At 40.7% G+C, this 23,063-nt stretch overlaps 1 protein-coding gene across 1 annotated transcript in view; it reads left to right on the top strand.

Annotated features, from left to right (window-relative positions):
* LOC306799988 (sodium channel protein type 5 subunit alpha-like) overlaps nucleotides 1-23,063 on the top strand; it is a 210,369-nt gene that overhangs the window by 65,938 nt on the left and 121,368 nt on the right. Inside the window, 1 exon segment of the mRNA XM_079301701.1 lies at nucleotides 11,611-11,674. Within this exon segment, the coding sequence (XP_079157827.1) occupies nucleotides 11,611-11,674 (64 nt within the window).

Below are 23,063 nucleotides of genomic sequence, written 5' to 3' on the forward strand. Positions count from 1 at the left end.
ATATTAATTAGTATTTTCATAATATCTGAAAATAAAGATATAATGCATTATGGTAAAGAGTTGTCACTTACTTTGGACAGACAGAAATTATTTAAATGGTGAAAGTGTTGAGGCAATGCAGGAGGCCCCTGAAGACTTAGAAGAAGAGCAGATTTATGAAAAAAAAGGTAGTGACCTCTGAATAAGAACAATGAAACCTTCCTCAAAATGCTGAAGAAGGAGGATTAGCTTTAAGACAAGAGAGAACAATATTAAGCAGGATTTTCATTTAATGTTCCGTTGCACTATAGAGCTTCAGAAACGGAAGGACTGGCTCATTTTGTGACTGGATGGGATAGTGCTTTGTATTTCATTTTGCATAAGTATTATGGTGAAATGAAGTGACCATGTAAAGGAGAGGCACTGACCACAATTTAATAACAGTATGAATTTCAAGCACTGCAGGGAATTAAGCAATACATACAGTTAGATTAAAGTGTAGGCAGACCAAATTAGATAAAAAGAGGAATATATTAAGAAACAGAATCGTGTCAGTATTTAGTCTGAAGAAGAACTAGAGAAGAAAATTGGCCAACATGTTGAGATAGTAGAGTTCACTCAAAGGGAGCACAGACAATTACAGGAGCTCTTTGGAGATTTCAAAACCAATGTGGCTGAGTCATTTAGTTTGGAGCAGGAATACCAATCTAAAAAAACCCAGAAAACAGAAACCTGAAGTACTGTCAGAGATCCACTTTATAGAAAAAGGAGAATGTAAAGAAATAAAGGAATGAAAACCACTGAAAACTAAAATTGGATAAATTCTTAATTCTGTTTAACAGGAAGCCAAAATAGAGAATTAAAATGGGGTGATGTGATAGTTCTGCTCCTCTTGAAGAGCAAAAAATTTGCTTTGGATTCTTTAAGAACATTTTATTATTTTAAAGGGCAGCAGGGAACCTCTGAAATGGCATCAGCCTCCTCCTGTGCCTTAAAACCATTTTTGCATGAATGAAAAAACAGAAAACAGTAAAACCCCTTGAAAGGGTAATATAGGGAAGAATTGTTTGGTGCTGCAGAGAAAATAGTTGAGAGATTTAGTCATGAGGTGTGGAGAAAGATAAGAACTCAGTTTTGAGTCTTTTAAAGCCCTTTTTAGTTTGAGATAACTCTATGCTGTGGGCACTTGCTAAAGGGACATTTGGTTGTGTCTCTGGGACAGCCATCTGGGATGGCCTGGGATGGCTGCAGGTCTGCCTTTTTATTCAAAACTTACTTCATATCTGGACAAAGTTCTGTAATCTTTTCTTATCTGCTTTCATCCTCCAGGCAGGATTTTTTTTTTTTTCTCATCTGTCTTCTCGATCCTCTCATTTTGGTTTTATATACAGGAAAAAAAATCCATTTATAAACTCTGCACCATCACTGGCTTAACCAAAATTATGCGGTAGCTCTTGATTTTAGTTGATCCCTGAGGAAATAACCACCACAACCCCAGATTTCTGGAATTCCTTCCCTTAACTCCATGCTCAAAACCCACAGGTACCTTCCTATTCTAGAAAAATCTTTTGTGTGTTCAAGAAAAGTCATTTTTCTATAAATCTTGTCAATCCTGCATTGCAAGGTTGCTAATGTTGAGAATTGTTGGGTTTTCCCTTCTGTCTGCCATGAGATGATCATACACTAAATCCAATAAGGAATCCCTGCCCGTCCACCCAACATTTTTCTTGTTCTTGCCATCACCTCAATGGATTCTGCAGCTGGAGGAGGTGCCAGGTAACTTGAGAAGAAAGAGACAAAATTATAAACATGGAGATCCTGTGAGAAAATTCAAACTGGCTCCTATTCAGGTTCACTAAACACTGGAGTACAAAGTCCTAGAACAAAAGTGTCAGCAAATATTCCCAATCAGACTGTCAAGAAGGAAACTTTCTTGTCAATGTGATTAAAAGCTTAATTCTGTGAAAGAAACTTGGGTGCCTCTGGTGTCTCAGCTTAATTACTGCACACAGCAGTCATGATAAGGTGAGACAAATTTTTAGTCTTTCTTCAACTCACAGTGGAGATTCAGGTCTAAAATCTGCCTTTTGCTGGGCACCTCTCTTTGAGATGAGCAAGAGAATTTTTATATTCCATCCACCCATTTAAATGACTCAAAATTTAAACAGCAACCTCTAAAAAGGTTTGTCAGAAAAAATTATCCCATTCTGGCTTTGTCTTCAATGAGTAATGCTTACTTACCACTTCAAACCTAGGGAGGGGGAAAATGAAGATTAAGGGAGAAGTTGTTCATCAGGTCTCCCAGTTTCCTCTGTGCAACTACTCTTTGAATGAATGGATTGTGGGATGAGGGACAGCTGAGCATCAGATAAAATCAGGCTAAAAAATTCTTCATGTCAAGTGCCAGTGGTATAATTACAATCATTCATCTGGGAAAGCAGGGACTACTGATAGGTAATTATTTTCCTACCTGCAGTTCTAGATTTGGTAAGAGATTGTGATCAATAAGCCCAAGGAGGATTATTTTTAGACATTAATAATAGCAAACCTGAAAAACTGGAGTTTTAGATGGAGCAGTGATTGAATATAAAAATGAAATAAAAGGGGAAAAAAGGTTTGAAAATAATGATAGTTTACATCCAAAGCATTATGAAAATTATGAGATCAGTGCATCAATATTGAAGTCATTGGTTGGTTAATAGTTTAGAAACACCAGCTCATTAAAAAACTATAAGCCTAATTTCAATACTTGCAAAGATTTCTAGGAAAGCAGCTCCAAATAACAGTCTTGAAAGTCTGTCTTGGGTTGTGGTGTTTAAATTAAAGATGTATTTGATGAAGTGGAGCTTCATGAATGTGTGAGTTAGAAGGGATTAAAGGCTATAGGATGTCAGATGTGTCACTGGCTTAGAGATGTACCAATGGGCTGAGTGCAGTTGATTCATGTAGCTGATGATTTTAGAATCTTTAATGTCATTTATGTATTCCATTATGAAAATGGATTATTGACTAGTCAGTAAGTAGAAATCTGAGTCTTTTTGTTGAGCAGAGCTTAATGTAAGGGCTGAAAGCAGAAGCAAAAATGCTTTAAAGAACCTTAAAACTATAATTAAATTATAAAGTCACTTATGGAATGATAGTCTTAAACTCCAGCATTTTCTTTTTCTTTAGACTAAATACTTTGTTTAAGACACTCTGAAAGAGTCTTATTTTCAAGTGTTCTATATATGTTCTCTCTCAAAATCAGAATCTTTTAAGGCAAGAAAGAACAACCCTGTAATTTCCTTTGGATAGTCCTGTCCAAGCAATTGACATTAAAAATAAAACAACAAAAAAACAAAAAGCAAACAAGTAAAATAAATTAATGTTCAAGCTTTAGGAGCCTTTTAGTGGGAGGGATCAACTACTATTTTTATGGCTTAAGAGTATTTCAGGGTTGTTATTTTTTTTCTTCTAGAGTACTTTCTGGCATTCACTGCATGGCAGTGATTTTTCTCTTCTTCTGGAGTCAAATTGTGTGGTTAACAGTGATCTGGGGAGAAAAACAGAACAACTTTTAAAAGAAAAATCCAGATCAAGATTAATGTGGTATTTTTTGTCACCTCTAGTTAAACCTGGAAGACTTAGGGTTGCTTCAGGTTCTATATTTAGAAAGATGTATAGAGCATGTGAAGTTTTGGGGATACCCATCCAAAATTGTGGATTCTTGGGCACTTGGGATCAAAGGCTTGTGTGGAGCAGATGCTGAGGCACAGATCTGTGAATATCTAGAAATGTCTGCATGTCTGTACAGACATATCTGCTCTAATCTCTGTGCCTAATTGTCATCTCTGTCTGATGAAATCATTTTTGTTTCCAGAACTACTGATATGGAGCTCTATGAACAGATACTCTGAATCTGTATGGGAACTGTAGAGAAAAGAATTTTGCCCAAGTCAGACAATCAATGTAGGCAGTTTGGGGAGGGCTGAAGTGTTTGAGGAGTTGTCTGAGGTGGTAATAGAAGACAGTGAGTGTTTGATGAATAATTATGGAGGTGGGAGGAAAGAGAGAAGCAATAAATCAAGTTGGGACTGGAATAGGTGTTTTATTATGTATGATTGTATATGAACCAGTGATTAAAACAAGGAACCTCTCTGGGCTTTCAGCTGGTGCTTGTCAGCATGGAATCTATTGACATTACTCTACTTTAACTGTAAATATTGTGGCTTTGTTCAAGTGCTGTGGGTCTTTTGATAAATAGCTTCATCAATGCTCAAAACTTAATGCTCTGATGTGTTATTAACATGGGTATTGTACCTGTGCACTTTAATTTTTTAAGCTAAATAGAAAAAGAAAGCCCCATCAGAAGTGCAAGGATCAGAAAAACATAGGAATTCATCATGCTGAAAAAAATACTGTCTCTTCCTGATCACCCAGTAAGATTTTTTCAGCCTTGTGGTGAAAGATTAAATTCTTATATTGTAAATATTTGAAATATTCTGTGAAACAGGAGGATTTCTACCTCAGTTACACCTTTTGTTCTCATCACTGCTCATAGAAAGGAGAGATCTACTTGAGGAAAGATCTGCCATGGAAAATCCAGACTAAGCACTTTCAGTTTTCCTGTAACATCAAATTCTTCATAAACTACAGAATTAAAACACCACCTGGCTTGAGTGATGTGCATTTAAAAGGAGTTTCTCTGTGCCCATTAAAGCCTGTCCATGGACTGTTCCATGCTCCAGGTTCAGCAATGAAGTGCATTGCAAAGGCAAGAGGCATCTTCTGCTTTTACCCCTGAGCACTCAGCCCAGGTGCACCATGAGCAGAGAATAACTTGCATTGCTGCTTGCTCTTTCTGCACTGGTTTAGGGAATAAGTAAAGATATATTTTCTCCTGATAATTTTCATCAGTGCTGAATTCCCCTAAGTGTGGTAGAGATAAAATATGGGAATTCCCAGGCTCAATCTGGCTGTGGCTTACCTAGAGCAGCATCTCTCTGTGGCACCAACAGCCCCATTTGCTCCAGAAAACGATTAGTAGAGCTCAAAGTATAGATATTTTTCTCATTTTCTATTAACAATAACTATTGTAACTCGGGATATCCTTATCTACACAGGCAACAAATCTTTCTTTGAATGTTTTGTCCACAGGGGCAGCCTGCAGCAGCAACTTCAGCAGTTCAAATGGGAAATATAGTGAAAAATATTTCCTTTATCTTTAGTTTTGAAAATTCTTCTTTTCTTTTCCCCCTTGCATTTTCTGAAGGCAAAAAACACTGTTATCACATTCTTGTCACTGGGAGCACACAAAGCTCCTTGTTCTCCTTTTCCAGAATACATGCTATTTTTTGCTGTGATAGTCACCTTTTTTCTGGCATAAAAGATGCCTATTTTTTTCAATTGCTGCTCTTCTTAAATTTTCCCAGTCATTCTCATTACCTTCTCAATACTTTCCAGAGTGGCAGGTACCCTATTGAAAGCACTGAAAGTGGTCTGTCTTCCAGATCACTGAGTCATTTAGGTTGGAAAAAACTTTTAAGACCATAAAGAACAACCATTACCCCAGCACTGCCAAGCCCACCAATAAACCCTGTCCCCAAATGTCACATTCATTTTAAACACCTGAAGGGATGGTGACTCCACCACCTCCCTGAGCACCTGATAACCCTTCCCATCAGGAAATATTTCCTAATATTTAATCCAAACCTCCTCATGTGCAATTGGAGGTGATTTATTCCAGTCCTATCACCACTTGTTCCCTGGGAGAAGAGACCAACCCTGAGCTGGCTGCACCCTCCTGTCAGGGAGTTGTAGAGGGTGAGAAGCTTTTCAAGGGATCCACACTCCCACTCAGCTTGGTGCAAATTGACTGAGGCTGCACCTGATCTCCTTGTCCATATCATTGGAAAAGTTACTGAACAGAACTAATAGAAACAAACCACTCTTCATCAATTCTTTCCTATATATTACTCCATCTTTGCCCTCCTGTATCTCAATATTGCATTTTCCTCTGATCACAGCTTCATATCACGTAAAAGTGTTGACTAGGAAGCTCTATCAAAAAAAAAAAAAAAATTCCATCTCTCTTGCCTGAACTTACACAGGGAATTTAAGGACTGGCAAAGTTGTGAATAGGTGAGATTTTCTCTTTCTCTGCTTTTCTTCACTTTCTGACAACTTAATATTTCACTTTGCATTTCTCTACTATTTTTTTGGGTTTTTTTTAGTGGAGTAGGTGTCTCTAGTTCTCCTCATTCAGTCCATGCTTCACTTTATTTACCTGGAAAATACTGTGTATAGGAGATGCTGTTACCTCTCTGCTCACCCTCTCTTTCCATTTTACTTAAAAATGTAACAAAGAAGTGCAGGTGTAGCTCTGCTAGCCCACAGAGACCCTACATAGTGACTTTTCATCTTAACCCATGTTTTCTGTCTCTCAGCCATTTCTTGATCTAATTTATTCATTTTCTTCATCCCAGTAAGTTGAGTTTTTTTCCTATTTTTCCATCATCTGTCTGTAATCACAAATGCTTTCAACCTTTGTAGCAGCTTTTAATCCTTTTGTGTGGAACATTTAAAAAAATTCCATAAAACACTAAACAGAACTTGCAGAGGGCTCACTTCAGCATTTTGCTGTCTATTCATGTGGAGCATGTCTGAACAAGTGGTACTAAATAAGCTTTTAGTTACATGCTATGCTCACTACAGCCCTAAGGGTGTGGGTCTGAGTGACTGGTGAGGCACAGAGGTATAGAAGAAGGTTATCTGAAGATGTTTAAAAGCCAGCATGTGTGTTTATTGCTAGTCATTGTCTCCATTGTCTTGTCTTCCTGGGGATGCTCCTGGGCTTGGCAACGTCTCCAAGCCAATTTGACAGCATCTGAATTCTCCACTCTCCTCTAGTGCACACCTCCAAAAGCTCCTGATGTGCTTTTCTCCTCTCCTGATGTGCTTTTTGTTCCTTGTGAGCAGCACAAGCCAGGTACTGAGGATCTCTGAGGCTTTCAGAGCCTCTTCCTAGTGCACGGGAGCCATCTAGCTCAAGAGGGCTTGATTGGTATTTTTAGTGGCTTTTTCACAAAGGGGGAAAAAGCTGTACTGTCAAAATTGGAGACATTTTCTGTGCTGTGGCGACTGCTGAGCCTGGCAGGGAAATTGCTTCTCTGACTTGTCTGGAGAGTGGGGAGAGGCACTCACAGGAGCCTTCCAGAGAGACTCAAACTGAAGGAGACCAATTTCTTCTCACCACCTGGTTGTATGATTTTCTACAACCTCCTCCCAGCCCCTCCATATCTCCTGCAGGACAATTCATGCCCAGAATTCCAAACTGTGTTTACCACAAAGTCATGCAGCTGCCAGTGCTGTACATAAAGTTGTCCCCTTGATCTCTGCTCCTTCTACCCCCAACCATCTGGTCCATAACTTCTCCTGAAGTGTAGGAATTGTCCTTCCATGTGGCTACAGGGTATGGAGGCAGCAGAGATCTGGGCTAGGAGTGATTTCCCAGGGAAAGTGGGAGGATGGGAAACAAGGAGAGGAGAGCACCCAAGAGCCTCTGAAACTCAGCAGAAGGGTTAGCAGCAGCAAATGCCAGGGGACAGCAAAGGAGTCTCCAAAAGAACCAGAGCCCTGTCATGGGCTCAGCAACAGGAGAGTAGCTGATTATTATAATTATTTACAACCTCTTTCAGCCAGGAAAACTAACCAGCAGTGCTGGTTTGTTGTTTTTTTGTTTTTTTTTCCCAAGCAATCTCCCCTAATAACACCCTTAATACAGCCTGTTCCATGGCTTTTGTGAGGCATGTTTTTCATCTCCAAACTCAATTTCATTTATTAGAGGCTTCTCCGTGTGTGACACAGTGTGCACACGGCGAGGGAAGCGAGGATTGGTTTTAATTATCGCGTATTACCAGGAGGCAAAGCGCCTTTGTGCCAGGGCGAGGAGGGGCTGCTGTCTTTTTCCTTTCCACATAGCACAAGCCCAAGGAGATGGAGCTTTCTGAACTGCATTTTAAATTTGGAATGGGGACCTTGGGTGGCTGTCAGTGCTCTGTGCCAGCCCCCAGCTCAGGGAGAGTCTCCAACCAGCGAGCGCCCGTGTGGCTGCAATAAATAGTCTGAGATAACAAACACCTCTCTGAAGTTTTTGTTAGAAAGTCAGCCAGAGGACTCTTCTCTGGGCAGTGACTAATGATATTTGAATGTTGCTCTTTATGCAAGTGTGATAATATATAGGGTTGTTGTGGTGGTTTTATTTTTAATTGGAATTAATTTGTTGTAGGATGAGTCGAAGTAACATTTCAGAAACTGGAGGTAGAAGCTGTGTTTTGTAAGCTGACTTCTACCTTTTTTAGTTTTCTGAATGAGAAAATTTTCTTTTCATTCACACAAAAATGAGGAAGGTTTCTATCCTGCAGTCTATGTACCTGACTGGCTTTCTGCTCATTTGTGTGATAGAGGTGTGGAAAGCACAAGCTGGAGCACATTTTTAATTGGAATATAATTTTTTTGGGAGGAAGTTTGCTTTTTTTTCCCACTTTTAATTTGACAAGTAGAGATATTGTGAATGTGCACTCTGCTAGAATCACCTGGTGTGGGAGGGAGCAATGCAGAAAGCTGGAAGATATTGAGAAATCAGAAAAAGTGTAGAATGAAACAGATAAAATTATGAGGGACTGATTTTGGGAGGAAGCCATTGCAAGAATAGTCATGGAAATTTTGTGATTTTACTCACTTGCATATCATCACTTTAAAGTCATGGTCAGTGTTATTTGCTTTGAGAAGTGTAGGAGGCAGAACATGAACTTTAAGGAGACCTTGTCATTCAGACCATTTTTACTTTTTAAAATATGACTAAGTAGTTACCTTACTCTGGAAATTCCTGTAGAAAAATTCCTAAAAAGCTTCGTGTACTCTATGATTGTGACAGCAACTTTTTAGTAAAGCTGGCAGGGAAAAAAAAAAAAATCAATACCTTTGGAAAGAATTGCATATTGAATTAGGTTTATGGACAAACACATATGAGCTACGAATATCATGGTTTTGGCTAATTTTACTTTAAAAATTAAAAAAAACCCAAACAAACCCTGATAGTAAACAACTAAAAAAGAGGGTTTCAATTTTATTTTCCATATTTGTTTTTCTATTTTTTCCCCCACTCACAATCTGAAATTTTTCATTGAAAAACAAAACAAAAATTAATTGCACTCTCCCATGGCAATGAAAAATCACCATGTTTTCAGGTGGCATTGCTCAGTTTGAGTAGTTTTCAGAGGGAAAATCCTGCTCTGCATGAAAAAGGAGTTCCTAGAGCTTTGCCCAGGTTAGAGTTAACTGATGGGAAGCTGAGGCCGTGGGTTAATTTGGCACCAAGGTTGTTCATTCTCCAAAGCACAGGGAATGCCTGCTTGCTTCTTGCAGCTCTCTGATTGCCCAGCAGGCTTGATTGAAACCCAAACCAACGGGCTTTGAAGGAAAGATTGATTGTTGTGCACATTTTTGATAACACAGCAATTTGTCTCCTTGGGTATAAAGCTCTAATCCCCCTTTCATTTATCAGTGGGGAATGGGGAGCTTGCCTCTTCCCCAGCCTGAGGTTTGTCACAGTGGCTGTGGCACTGCCCTGCACAGACCCCATGGTGAAGATGTGCCCTCCCAGCAACACCTGCACACCAGTTCTTCATCCTGCATTTCATGGGGTTCCTTGGCCCCTGCATGGCTCCTGGTTTTAAAAATATAAATGCTTAAGTCAGCAGCTGAAAGCAGAATTTTGTCTGTTCTTGAGATTTCAGATTTCTTGTTTGCACACAGAGAATCCTTGTCCTCCTCAGTCCTGTGCTCAGACTCTTCTTATCTTCTGATTTGGTTGACCAGGAGATGTTGTTTTGGTTTGCAACCAGCAGTGTGCTCCAGAATTTCAATCAAACCTGGAATCATAGAATCATAGAAACATGGAATCATAGAATCATAGAATCACAGAGTCATAGAATCATACAATCATACAATGGTTTGTGTTGGATAGGACCTTAAAGACCATCTTGCTCATAGAGAAAGTGCTCTGGTGTGTTGTGCCACTGACTGATGGTATCCCAAACAAGGTGCCACTGTCCTGAGCAAAGCACGAGTCCCTGCCCAGCAGAACTGGAGGGTGAAAGGTGATGCAGACCTTTCCCTGTTCTGTGGTGACTGATCTCAACCCTCAACCACCCTCAGTCCTGAGTGTTGCTGTCCCACAAGGTGTTCCTGTAGAAACCCCATGTGACCAAAGTGGCAAAGCATCCAACCTGAGCAGGATCTGTGCTCTGACAACTTGTGAACAGCATCACGTGCCCCTGTAACCACAAGCTCCTGGGCAGTAATTCCCTCTTGGCATGCAGCAGAGCAGGGCTTTTCCACTGCTCCCAGCTTACTGAGAGAGCCACAGCACATCTGTTCATGCTTGAGCCATGAAGCATTCTCTGCATAGCCCGCCTGGATAAGCTGTCACTCTTGATTTTTAAAACATTTCACAGCAGAGGGTTAGTCTGGAATGGGGAACCTCGTGTGAACAGCATCTGCAGAGGCGCCTCTGCTCACCAAGCCAGGCAAGCTGCCACCATCATGTCTTGGTCAAGAGGGAGTCACATCCTCTCTGCTGCAGCACAGCACACCACATTATTTACCCTTCCTCAGTAGAGCTGCACACCTCTGTTTTGCATTTCTTATGTTTCTAGAGCAGGTGTCTGCTCTTCCCTGTCACCATCCAGGTTTTAGAGATGCTTCTCAGAACATCTTTTCTTCATGCTCCCTCCAGAACACTGATTTTACTTCTCCTTTTGGGAAGAAATTGTCCTGCTGTTCTGTCACTCTGCATGTTAGACTTGGCTGGCTGGAGAGAGAAGTGTGTTTGCAAAGTCTCTCATTAGCCTGGAGATGCTAATTTCCTTAAGCCTTATAGATAGTCAACCTGGGAATGATCCACAGCACTTAAATTTAGCTTGATCTTCTGAGGTTCCCTTGAGAAGTGTCTGTCTCTCCATTGCTGTTACAGATGACTACAGTGATAAATATTTGTCTTTGTGAATACTTCCTTGTTTGTTTGATCTTTAACAGGGTGCATTTTTGTTTCTTTGGCTTTATGCTGTGTGTTTTCTGTGCTGAACAGAATCCACCAGACTGAGGGAGTAGGCTGCTTTGTTAATATTTTTACATTCTCAGTTATAGCTGGTTACGTTTTTAACCTATGAGTCAGTAATTTCTGCCACAAACTTCAATTAATATGTGTCTCATCAGTGAAGAGACTAAAAGTTACAGGCTAGCATATGGTTTGGTTTCATTACATTTAGAAAAATTAGTAACAATATTCTTGGTTTGAACAGAGGGACAGAGCTGAATAGAATTTTCTGAAAACATTGCCCACAGCCCATTGTCACCTTATTCAACTGGTCAGATTCAGAATACAAACAGCAAGTGCCTACAGAGACTTGAAAAAAATATATTTATTTTTCCAATTAATAAAAGTTAAAATAGGCAAAACAAAGCAAAAGCGTGCCATTCATCTCTCAGTTGGTGTCCCAGTTGAATATGCTGGTTGGTGGATGATATTTTTGAATGTTATCATTTCCAGAATGTGTTTATTAAAAAGCCATTTCTCTATTTCTGTTGCAGTGAACTATTTCATAAAAAATGGTACAGAAGATGTGTTACTGTGTGGCAATAGCAGTGATGCTGGGTAAGTACTTTTAAAATATCTTCAATTCTGGTCTGGTTTTGTTGTCTTTATTATTATTATCATTATTATTATTATTATTATCATTATTATTATTACATTTTCCTCTAGTTCTGTCCACTTTTCACCAGCATGAAGTAGATATTTCAACTTCCTTGTGTATAGGCATAATAGTAGAGAGGATAATGACAATATTGTGCATAGTAACACAATTTTCTCAACTGCAGGGAAGAGAAGTTTCTATGTGTCACTTGTTCAGGTTTAAAATCTTTAGGGGCCTTATTACAGTTCTTTTTCAATACATTTGAATTTCTCAGTTTAAAAAAAAATAATGAAAACTAAGTAAGATTTTGTCTGAGTGAAGAGTATTTTAATGGAAATAAAACAGGAATGGAAACAGAACACCTGGAGGGATTTAAACTAATGATGAATTCCTTTTGCAAAGGAAGATAAACAAATCAAAAAATGTCCCAAAAATAGCATGTTTTAGAAGTGGGAAGGTGCTCAGATTTGAATTGTGGTCTGCATTTGCACTTGATTTGCTTGTAGATTACATGTATTTCATTTTCTCATATCCAGGGGTGTGCTAACATCCTCTGCATCAAGGACTTTATTCATATCCCTGCCATCCATAGATGCCAATGGTTCCTCCTGCTTCCCATCCCCAGGGTCCAAGTGCACTGTCAGAGCATGTGATTTTATTTGACAGCTTCTCATGATCTTGATGGAAGTGGAAGAGTTCAGACAGGATGGAAAAACATGGGATCCTCTGTGGTCAGAGGAAATTATAAGCCATACAGAGATTGCAGGCTGTTAGGAGCAGTAGGAAAAGGTGGAAAATACCTTTTGAGCCAAATATGTGAGAGCATTTGAACCAGGGAGGTGGGTGTCTTAGGTCATGAGAGGGGAGGAGGTGAGATATCTGCTCCTGGATGGAGATGTTCTGAGCTGGTAGAACCAAAAAAAAAAAAAAAAAAAAAAAAGGGTTTCATTTAGGAGGAATTTCATGAGTAAAAAAAGGCACGTGTGTGCAGGGAGGCAGCAGGGAGATGAAGGAAGATAAAATCTGAACTTGCTTGTGGACAAAAAGGCAAGAAAAGCCCTCAAGTCTCAGGGAGAGATGTTTTACTTTCTGCTGCCACTGCCTGTGTCTGTATTGACATAAGACAAAGGGAGAGCTCAGTGTCAGCCTTCCCTCTGCAGGCCTGGCATGTCTGATCTGTGTTGCCAGCCTGAGTTAGACTCAGATCCTTGGGCAGAGGGCCATGCTTTCCCCTTTGTTTGTTCCTCCAGAGGTACAATGTCAGCATCCATTAATTAGGGCCTTTGTTGATTGTAATACATTGTGTTTATCCAGGCTCAGGCAGAACTCCAAGGCTATTGGGATGTTTCCCGGGAATCCCAGGATTTGGCAACCTCCATTGTGCTGGTGAACCTCAGCCTTTGCAAACCAATAGACAATAGTATTGGGAAAAACAAGTGCTCTGCACAGAAACAATATTTTGTGTGTCATGGAATATTCATTGTTATCACTGATGGCCTGAGCCATGCTGCTCATGGGAAATGCTGAAAGAATTGGTTAGTATTGCTTTGGAATTGTTCAACTGGTGGGAAGTTAAATACTAATCCAATATCCATGGGGTATTTATATATTAGCAGCCTGTGTGGATTTAAGGGTTAGTTTCTAGCAAGGTAAATGAGCAAATCCACCCTCTTTGCTTCCCATGGAAGTTCATAAATTGCAGAGTGTCAGCAAAAAGCCACGACTGGAGAAAACCTCTGGTGGAGGCACTGTGCCCACGAGAGAGTTACAGCCTCAAACAGCCAGGGGAGAACTTGCAGCTCTTGAGTATAAGAGGACAAAAATGACATCCTCAAACTGAGTGCTCTTGTACTTGTTTTGATACCAAAACATCAAAACCGTCAGTGTTCCTGACATCAAGGGAAACCAACTTTCCCTTCATGTCTTGGTTTCTTCCTCCTCAACCTTCTGCTGTTTTAGTTAAGTATTTAATACCACTGGGTAAAGTTTAAATGCCTAAAAATGGGTAATAAATATTCCTACTTACACTGGGTGTTTTTAGCTCAGGATTAGCAAGTGCTATCTCATCTGCTGTCCATTGCACAGAGCTGCTGCCAGTCGTCCAGTGCCATTGTTTAAAGACATGAGGATAATTAGAAAGATGATCCTCAGCCCCCAGGGGATGTGCAAAGTCGTGTATTCCACCTGTTGGGACAGGGAGAGCATCATGTACAGGCTGATGCATCTAAGGAGTGGATTTGTTTTCTCTCACCCTTCAATGGTTGAAACCAGGAGCAAGAATGTTCAACAGAAAACCAAAATCTGTGTTCTTGGGACATTCTGGGGCAGGCTGCACCACGGGAGCAAGGGAGGGGACTCAAGAGGAAATAGATGATGAGGTTGTGGCTCCCTCATTTATTAGTAATGAAATTCATGACAAGTGAGGACTCTAGAATTGGCATGGCTGTGTCTGAGTGTTCATTGCATTTGTGGAATGTGCTTTTGCTCACATTCTGAATTCATCAGCCTCTGGGATGCACTGGGGACCCAAAGGGAATTCAGGGAAGGATGGTGTCGTGTGTTCTCTCCTGGAAGGATTTGTTGTTAGAGTGAGAGATATCTGTGTTGTGGCCAGGATATTAAATCTTGAGGTAATTGAAAAAGCCATTTCAGTGCATTTTTAAAAGCACGTTAATGACACTCTGAGGTTTGTCTGGTTGCTGTTATTATGGAAGAGTTAAGAAAAAAAATCCAAATAAATCTGCTATGGCAATTGTTAGGTGATGAGACTCACATGATCTAATGTAAGAGCATGCAGTGATGGAGACTGCAACCTGAGCTGGAGTAGCAAGCCAAAATCAGCAGGGAAATGATCATCAGTGGATTCTATATCACAGACAATCTAATTATCTCCAAGGTGGGGGCTTTATTACATTACTAGGAGGGACTGTTTTCTGAACAAGCACCCAAGCTGCCAATAAAGCAGGAGGTAATGGATCTAGCTGATATTATTTCCAGTTCAGAAGGGATTTGAATAGATGGATGTCACTCAGCTGCAGCAAACATGTCTCTAGTACTTGATCTGGCAAAGGCAAGGAAAAAAACCACATTTGTTTACATTTTTAGATATGCTCAAACAACCTCAAGAATCTACTTTAAAAACCATGCTGCAGAGTCATGGTAGGAATGTCAGGGATATAGCAAATTTCTTAGGTGCACAAGGTCTAATCTGTCTGGAGTTTCCCATGTGAGGCCTCAGAAATCTTCTTCATGATACCTGAAATGTGGCTTTTCTTCATTTAATCTAACAGAACTTTTTTGTTGCTTTTCATTTTGCTGATCTGACTGCATTTTCCCCCTTGATGTACTTCAAGAATTTGCTTTGTGCTTGCAAGGAACAGAGTACAATAGAAACAAAGAGGTAACTTTTGGAGAAGAGCAAATCAAATGATTGTGATCAAAGAAGTTCTTTGGTTCAAAGTGGAACGTGCTTGGTGTTTCACAGCTAACTCCACTGATAGAAAAATGATTTGCTCTGTGTGTCACAGATTGGTCACACTGGGAGCAGTGCTAATAGTAAGGCTCCCTTAACAAAAAAAACCCTACCACAACAAAAACAAAAACAAACAAACAAAAACAATCCACCACCACCCCCCCCCAAAAAAAAAAAAAAAAAAAAAAGAAAAAAAAAAAGTAAAGCATTTGCAGTTGTTGATGTCTTTAGATGCATTTGGAGGTTAAATTTAGTAGTTCTTTTGGATGTGGCTGCCCTGGGATATACACAAATTGTTTCTCTTTGCAATTTCAGCATCTTCTATTTGATCTGTTTAAAATAAATGGAGAAAGTTCAGATAGTCTGATTTTAAAAAGAGACTACAAATTCTGTAAATTTGCTTTTCAATTTAATCCCCAGTATATATTTTATCCAATGCTGAACACCTTGTTTCAGCCCCAAGAAAGGTGCAGTAAAGATCCAGAACAAAGGTGAAAACTGCTCTTCCCTTAGTGAAATCAAGTCCTGGAATCAAGTGGAGCAGGATTTGTGAAGGCTGCAGAGCAGCAGGTGACAGCAGGCACCACCACACACTTCCTACAAATAAATAAATAAATAAGTTAATTAATTAATTAATTAATACACATTCTACATGTCTGCCTTCCTGGTCCCAGCCTCAGATCCAAGGAGGATCCTGCTGGAGCACACCAGCAGCACCAGAGCAGATTCCCAGTGTGGAACCCATCCCTGTCAGGCCACACCAACCCTCCTGTGCAATTCCAGCCTGACTCTCTTGGTGACATTGAGCCAATCACTTTGGTGAGGTGACCAGCACTGCAGAGTCTCCTGCCTCCCCCCTGAGTACAGACTTTTGTGGGGGCTGCAGCAGAGTGGAATTATCTGGCTGTGAGAAAGGAAGGATTCAGCTCCAAAGCATTTCTACTTCCATCCTGCTGTAATTTCACAGCAATGGTTTTTTCTGCTGTGCTTAGGCTGCTGTTTTTATTTCCCCTCCTGCCTGGAGGTTTGGCTGAGCAATAGAAACAGCAAGGAAATTTGTCCATTAGGAGAAAAAGACAAGATGCTGTCCATGTACAAAGTAAACAGACACAAAAGAGAAACTTAAATTCTTTCCTTTCGCTTTTTCATTTGCAATTACAACAAGGAGCTGGCTCTTCAGAAAAGTGTGCATGTTTTAAATCAGTTGTGCCCCCTTTGGATCTCAAGGTCAGACTGCTTATTTTTTTTTTCCCTTACACATGATATGTCCTGTGTATTCAGCTCATGGGCAGGGATAGTCTACAAGATCATCCTGACAAGTAAAGCACATTTGCATCATGTCTGTACTGATATCACCAAAAAAGACTAGTGAACAGGAAGGAAAAAGCAGCCAGTAAATCTACTTCAGGAACAACAAGAAAGCACCTTTGGCAACTGCATCCTAGTAATTGTTGCTATAGAAACTTTAGATACCTTTATTCTCACTATGACCTTGATTTTTCTTGACAGGATACATTAAAATTATGTACACTGTGGGGCAAGATTCTCTGTGATTTGGTAAATTCTGTCACTGAGCTCATTGCATATAAGGGATGAAGGAATGACCATGTGTTGTAGCACTCCTCAAAAAGTTTTTGTGTCAGTTCTAACTCTTTCTAGGACATCATCAGAAAAAAAAAAAAAAATCCACCAACAAACCCTTTTGTTTTCTTCTGTGTTGTGGCATTTTGCTAAGGTAATTAATACCCACATGTGAAATTGCATCAGGTGCTGTTTTCCTAGTCTCCATGAGCACCACAAGCAGTGTTTCTGTGGCAGTTTCTCCACACCACCCTCCTCCCAGCACACTCATGACACTGATGCAGCACTTTGATCTCTCTGAGCTGTAGTAACATTCCTTTGCCTTTATGCATCCTCCAGGCAGTGATTTAAAGCCCCTTGTAAAGGCTTATCACCCCCTGAAGGGTAGAGAAGAAACATGCTCCGTGCTGAACAGGAGAGCTGCTCTCAGATGCCTTCAGTGCTGCTGCAGCTCTCACCCAGAACTTGGCAGGGGAGAGCCTGGAAAAATTTATGTCTGCCAGAACATGTCAAACAGCATCCAGCAACACAGCCCCAGCTGCACCAGGAACTGGGGAGCTGCCTAGGGAAGGGTGCACACAGTTGACTCTGTTGTTCTGCTGCTGGCAACTGGGACCACTGCAGTTCTAAGTTGCCTCAACTTGTATCTGTGTTATTATTGTTATTGTTGTTGTTAACTGTTTTACATAAGCTCCTAGACCTGGCCCATATTGTGCTGGATGCTGGACAATATGGTGAGAAGAGCTCTCTTGGCTTGGAGGTTTGGCTTTTCAGAGATGCAGTCCTTGGATGAGTGGGGTGTGCACAGAGACACTCCCGGGGAGCAACAGAAATATCTGAAATTTGACTTTTCTTCATTTAATATTACAGAACATTTTGTTGCTTTTATTTATTTTTTTTTAATCTGACTGCATTTCCCCCTTGATGTACTGCAAAATAATTATTTTGTGCTTACAAGGAACAGAGTATGATAGAAACAAGAAGTAACTTTTGGAGAAGAGAGAAAAATCTTTAGTTCAGGAGAAAGCCCTGGTTGCAAGTCATGTCAGGACTACCCAGCTTTGCCAGGCAGGTCAGGGTGAGGCAGTGTTTAACTTGATGCAGGAATGGTCCATTGCAGGAAATGGGATAGTGGGAGCTTTGGGATGTGCCTAATGGGATTGGGGTGTGCATTGCCCTCACCAAATGCAGCCTGATGTGGCACAGCTGGGCTGGCAGGTGGGAGAGGCTGTAAAAGCTGTTTGAGTGAAGAAGGGGACACAGCTTCCAAATGTGCTCTCACCAAAGCAAGGGTATTTTGGAAAGAACTGTGCTGTTTAAGCTACTAGAGCTAAAAACATAATTGCATCCCAGATTATCAAGCAATACTAGTGAATTTATTTCAAACTCCAGGCTATGCAACACACCCTAAATAAATTTACCTAGATTCTGATGTAAATCACATAACCTTTTCCACTTACTCTGAGCTGGTTACAGTGACAGGAGAGTGAGGATGGTCTGCTCATGGTGGGAAAGCCTCTTGTTTGAGAGTGTTAAATAAACAGAAAGCAAGTGTGACATCTCAAAAGTGCTTCAGGGGCCATGGGCATGACTTGAGGAATTATATAGGTTTAGGAACAATAATAAAAGTCCCCATTCCTAGGGATCAGTGGTATGTTTGGAAGATCATGTCTCTGGTCAAACAGCAGCAGTAGGGATTAATTCCAAATCCACTCAGTTCTTAAGGAGGGGTAATATTACCTCTTAGTCAAAGCTGTAATAAGCTCATCAGCCACATGAGAGAAGCAGACTTACTAGAGGCCACAGCCTTCATTAGGCAGTAATCTACTGCTATGTTTATGATGATGAATTAGTGCCCTACATGTTGTTTGGTGGGTTAGACAGAAGCTCCAGCAGAAGCCTGGCCACTGGGTTGAGCCAGAGGAAGCAGGAGCTGGCTTGGCTGGCTGCAGCAGGAGCCTGGACAAGGCACAGAGTAGGAGCTGTTCCCCTCTCTGCTGGGATGTCGTGGGCTGAACCCACAGCTTTTCCATCTGCCTGAGCAAGCAGCCAGAGGGAGAGGCTGCACCTTTCCCTGGATGCAAGTCAGCAGCCTGCACAGGTCAGTGGGTGCTCTGAGCTGTGAGCAAGCCTGCTCCTCCTTTCTCTCCAGTTCCAGCTCTTGGTTGATGCTGCTCTTTATTCTGAGCATTTATTTTCCTTGTCATCATTGCTTTTTTATTTTTCCTTTTCCCTTCAGCATATGGTTCCATTTGCTGGCACTTCTGTCATTTCAGACCATTGGCACCCCTTCCCTTGCTTTTAAAAATGTCCTTCAAATTCTCTGTGTCCATTTGGATGCTTGGAGTGAGAGCTGCTGGGGGCTCCTGGTCAGACCTATCCAAGACAAAGCATGCCACTGCAAGTCAGATTTTGCTTTTGGACGGTGATTAGGGGGAAATTGTAAGTCCGACACTTTAACTGTGATTAGTCTTAATATTACAAAACAAGAAGGAGCAGGGAAAGGAGAAAAACCTGTGACTTCCAGGCACACCAAGCACCCATCAATGGCTATGGCTGAAGTGCTGCTGGCTTTGGCCTCTTTCTCCTACATGCCCAGTTACCCTTACAACATTCATTTTTTCAAATATTTTCTTGTTTTAGAATGGGTAGTTTCATTTTTTTGGGTAAGAGAAAATGTTAATCTGAGGATCTTTGTTCCTCACAATATGATCTTCTATTTGACTGCTGTCTCCTCCCTCAAGGAGGAGTCTAGGGAAAGGAGAAAACACTGAAAGTGCAGGGAAAAGCACTCAGGACTGTGGTCTAAAGGAAGTCTAAGCCTCTCTTTTGAGGTGTGTGGACTCTGCTGTGCCACCAACCAGCCACAGAGTCCATGGTCAATGTCTGTCCTTCAAAGGTTACCAGATTTTCAATCCCCACCTTGGGGGTCCCATTTCTGACCAGCAGGTGATTTCCATTCCCCAGCAATGAGCCATGTGTCAAAGTCATCAGCTATAAACTTTGCAGCTTGATTTCTGCATCCTTAGGCTTAAGGTGTGACCTAAGCAGGAATACTTAGGGATCTTTACCAAAACAGATATTTGTTTTTTTAATTTTTGCTGTGTCTGTGGCATGTGCTTGCTTGGTTCTGTAGTGAGCAAACCAGAGTGTCCCTTTGTAACCTAAACCCAAGGAAAGTGCAGCCTTCACCTCACAGATGTCATTGATGTTCACTCCTGGTAGCACATGGACAGCCCTCCCTGTATTTTCAGGATCTGGATGTTACAATCCAGTGCATGGATGTTTTGCAATTCTTCTTTTATTGTCTAACCCTACTGGCCACTGTAGCCTGAATCAGCAGGTTGCTTGGCTTGCCTAGATTAAACTCTTGAGACAAAGCATTTTGTAATTATGCCCCTCAGCTACAGCTCTCAGGCATTCCCAGCCTGTGTTATTTAAACCAAAGTTGTTTCTTATGTCCTTTAATTTCCTGTACCAATGCCAGCTTGCAGTGGTGATTACAGCCTGATGGATAGGTAGGTAGGCTGCTGCTTGTAACTTTTCTGAATCAATGACACTAATTTTATTGTGATCAATTGAACAGCATCCTGTGACACTCCTGTGGAGGATGGTATATTTATGTAGCTTGTTGTTGCTGCCCATCCTTGTGCATCAGAGGAGAGTGAAATCCTCTCATATGCTTCCCTGAGGTAAAAGAATCTGAAGTGTTTGCTAAAAAATCCAAAGGGGGTAGTTTTAATGTCATACATGGAGGAAGGTTCAGTAAAATCTTGAGGCTCCTTAAAAAAATCCTCACAGGAAATGGTGTCAGTTGCAGAATAATATTCTCATGTGAGAGTCTTACACCTAAATTTCTGTAGTGTTTTTCTGGGAAGCAGCATTTTGTTTTCCTCTCAGTGTTTTTAACACATTCCCATACCCTGTGGGTTATCTCTCTGTTGGCCATGAAAGAGGGTGAGCAGGAATAAGGAGTTGACAAGTAGGAAATTCTGTCTCAAGGGTCTGGTTGCCATAAGAAGGATGTAAGCTAACTTAACAACATTTTTGGGCTGAGGTTCATGCTTTTCATGCTGCAGCACCTCGTTTGAATGCTCTTAAAGCTGAAACAATTATTAGAGAAGTGTGTTTTCCAGGTTTCAGCTGGGATGGAGTTAATTTTTTTCCTCGTGGCTGCTACAGTGCTGTGTTTTGGATTTAGGATCAGAATGATGTTGGTAACACACTGATGTTTTCAGTTGTTGCTAAGAAGTGAAAGACATCTCAGATTCTGCCAGTGAGGAGGCTGGGGGGGCACAAGGAGCTGGGAGGGGACAGAGCCAGGACAGCTGACCCCAGCTGGATATTCCAGGGGATATTCCAGACCATATACTCAGTATATAAACAGTGGGGGAAAGCTGGCTGGGGGACACAGTGAGCAATTGCACTGAGCATCCCTTGTATAGTTTAATTATTTTATTGTTGCAATTATTATCATACTATTATTATTATTATTATTATTTTCCTTTCCTGCCCTATTAAACTGTCTTTATCTCAGCACATGAGATTTCTCACTCATCCAATTCTGTCCCCCATCCCACTGGGGCTGGGGTGAGCAGCTCTGTGGGGTTTGGCTGCCAGCTGGGGTTAAACCATTCACTGTGGAGTCAGACAGTGGAAAAGACCCACAAGGACAGAATGAAACCTGAAAAAAAAAATATTATATGTGTATAATTGTATTATAAACAGAAAATATTCCTCTGAGGTACCACTGCTCACTTTTGCTGTCAGAGGGGTCTCATCTCCATGTCCTGCAGATTTCCAAGCAAAGTGCTTTGAGCACTCACTTGAAAATTCTTCTTTATCAAAAGTTTCCCTAGAAAGCAACATTGGCAGTGAACCTGAGTGACTTGCTATCCTCTAATATGTACCCAGAAATTCCTGTGAAAATTCAGCCCAATGCTCCCAATATCCCCTTTCTCCCAGACACTTTTTCAAAGGGTTAAGAGATTAAGAGGAAATTCTCTCTACTAATTGAGATTCAGAGGAAAATAGCAACCTTCTCAATAATTGATATTAATGGCAAAATTTCCATTTTGCCTATGATTTTAGGCAACTTACTCTAGAAGAAGCTCCATTTCCAAATGACTGCCCTGCCTAGGCTGAAGTCTACCATTAAAGGATCCACCAGCAAAGTTTCTCTCAGCTGCATTGGGTTGTTTAGGCCATTAGTAATAATGTTAAAATAAGATCAGTGAGACCAGATCACTGGAGCCACTCAGAATTTCCCTGTAGTGAGAGATTAAGGAAAGGACTCTGCACCTCTGGACACGATCACAAAACTTCCAACCAAGCCCAGTGTGTGAGTGCAGACATTTTCTCATGGCAGAAACAACCAGCCTTGCAGAAATGTTCATATCCTGGGTAGGCACAATGTCTGAGAGCCAGCAAAGGGAATTTCCTTCTCAGGAGTCTGGAGAATCCATTTCTCAGAGCTCCTGAACAGCTGAGTGGCACATCACGGGTGATGAAGGCTCTTTGCAGCAGCAGATCAGAGGAACAAATCTCAATCTCTGCAGCAGAGTGACAGCAGATGCTGCCTTTGGGAGAGAGGAGGTTTAGTGAAAATATCTGCCTCAAAAAAAGGACATGGGTATAAAAGAGACATTCAATGTGCATCTGCATATTTAAGGGGGAAAAAAAGAGATTTCTGCATTTTATTATCTTCTAACTCAGTAATGTTGATGCATTTTTTATTGAAATGTGGCTCTTACTAGGAAAAAAATAGGTAGTCAAAGTAGGAAAGGTCTAGAAGGAGGTGTTTCTAGACTGACAGGGAAAAAATTAGGAGTGACTCTTTTTCTTTCTTTGTGAGATATAATTGTTATTATCTGAATTCTCAACTGCTATAAGCTAACTTGGCTCTACCTAAAGTGACAGAATCACTTATTATACCCCCACTTGTGTGTAACATTTAATTCACTAAACATCAGCTGTTCATTTTTTATTGCTTTTTCTGAAAACTACTGTAAACAAGGATCTGCACACATTTTGCAATGCTTCAGCACTCCTTTTATCAGCGTTCAAATCAGGCTTACTTTAAAATTTGTGATTCACTACTGATATTAAATTAAGATTCTAATAGTGCTGTTGAATGTCTACTGGTGGTGGCAGACACCAGAGATTTGTATAAAAACAAATTCCCATTTTGACATACAATACAGGTTGCTATCCTATGCTGTAAAATTTATTTTATATCTGTATAAAATTGTAGTTTTTAAAGAAAAAGAACACCAGTTTTCACACTAAGACACTGT

This window comes from Erithacus rubecula (genome assembly GCF_903797595.1).
Source record: "Erithacus rubecula genome assembly, chromosome: 3".
Classification (NCBI taxonomy): Eukaryota; Metazoa; Chordata; class Aves; order Passeriformes; family Muscicapidae; genus Erithacus; species Erithacus rubecula.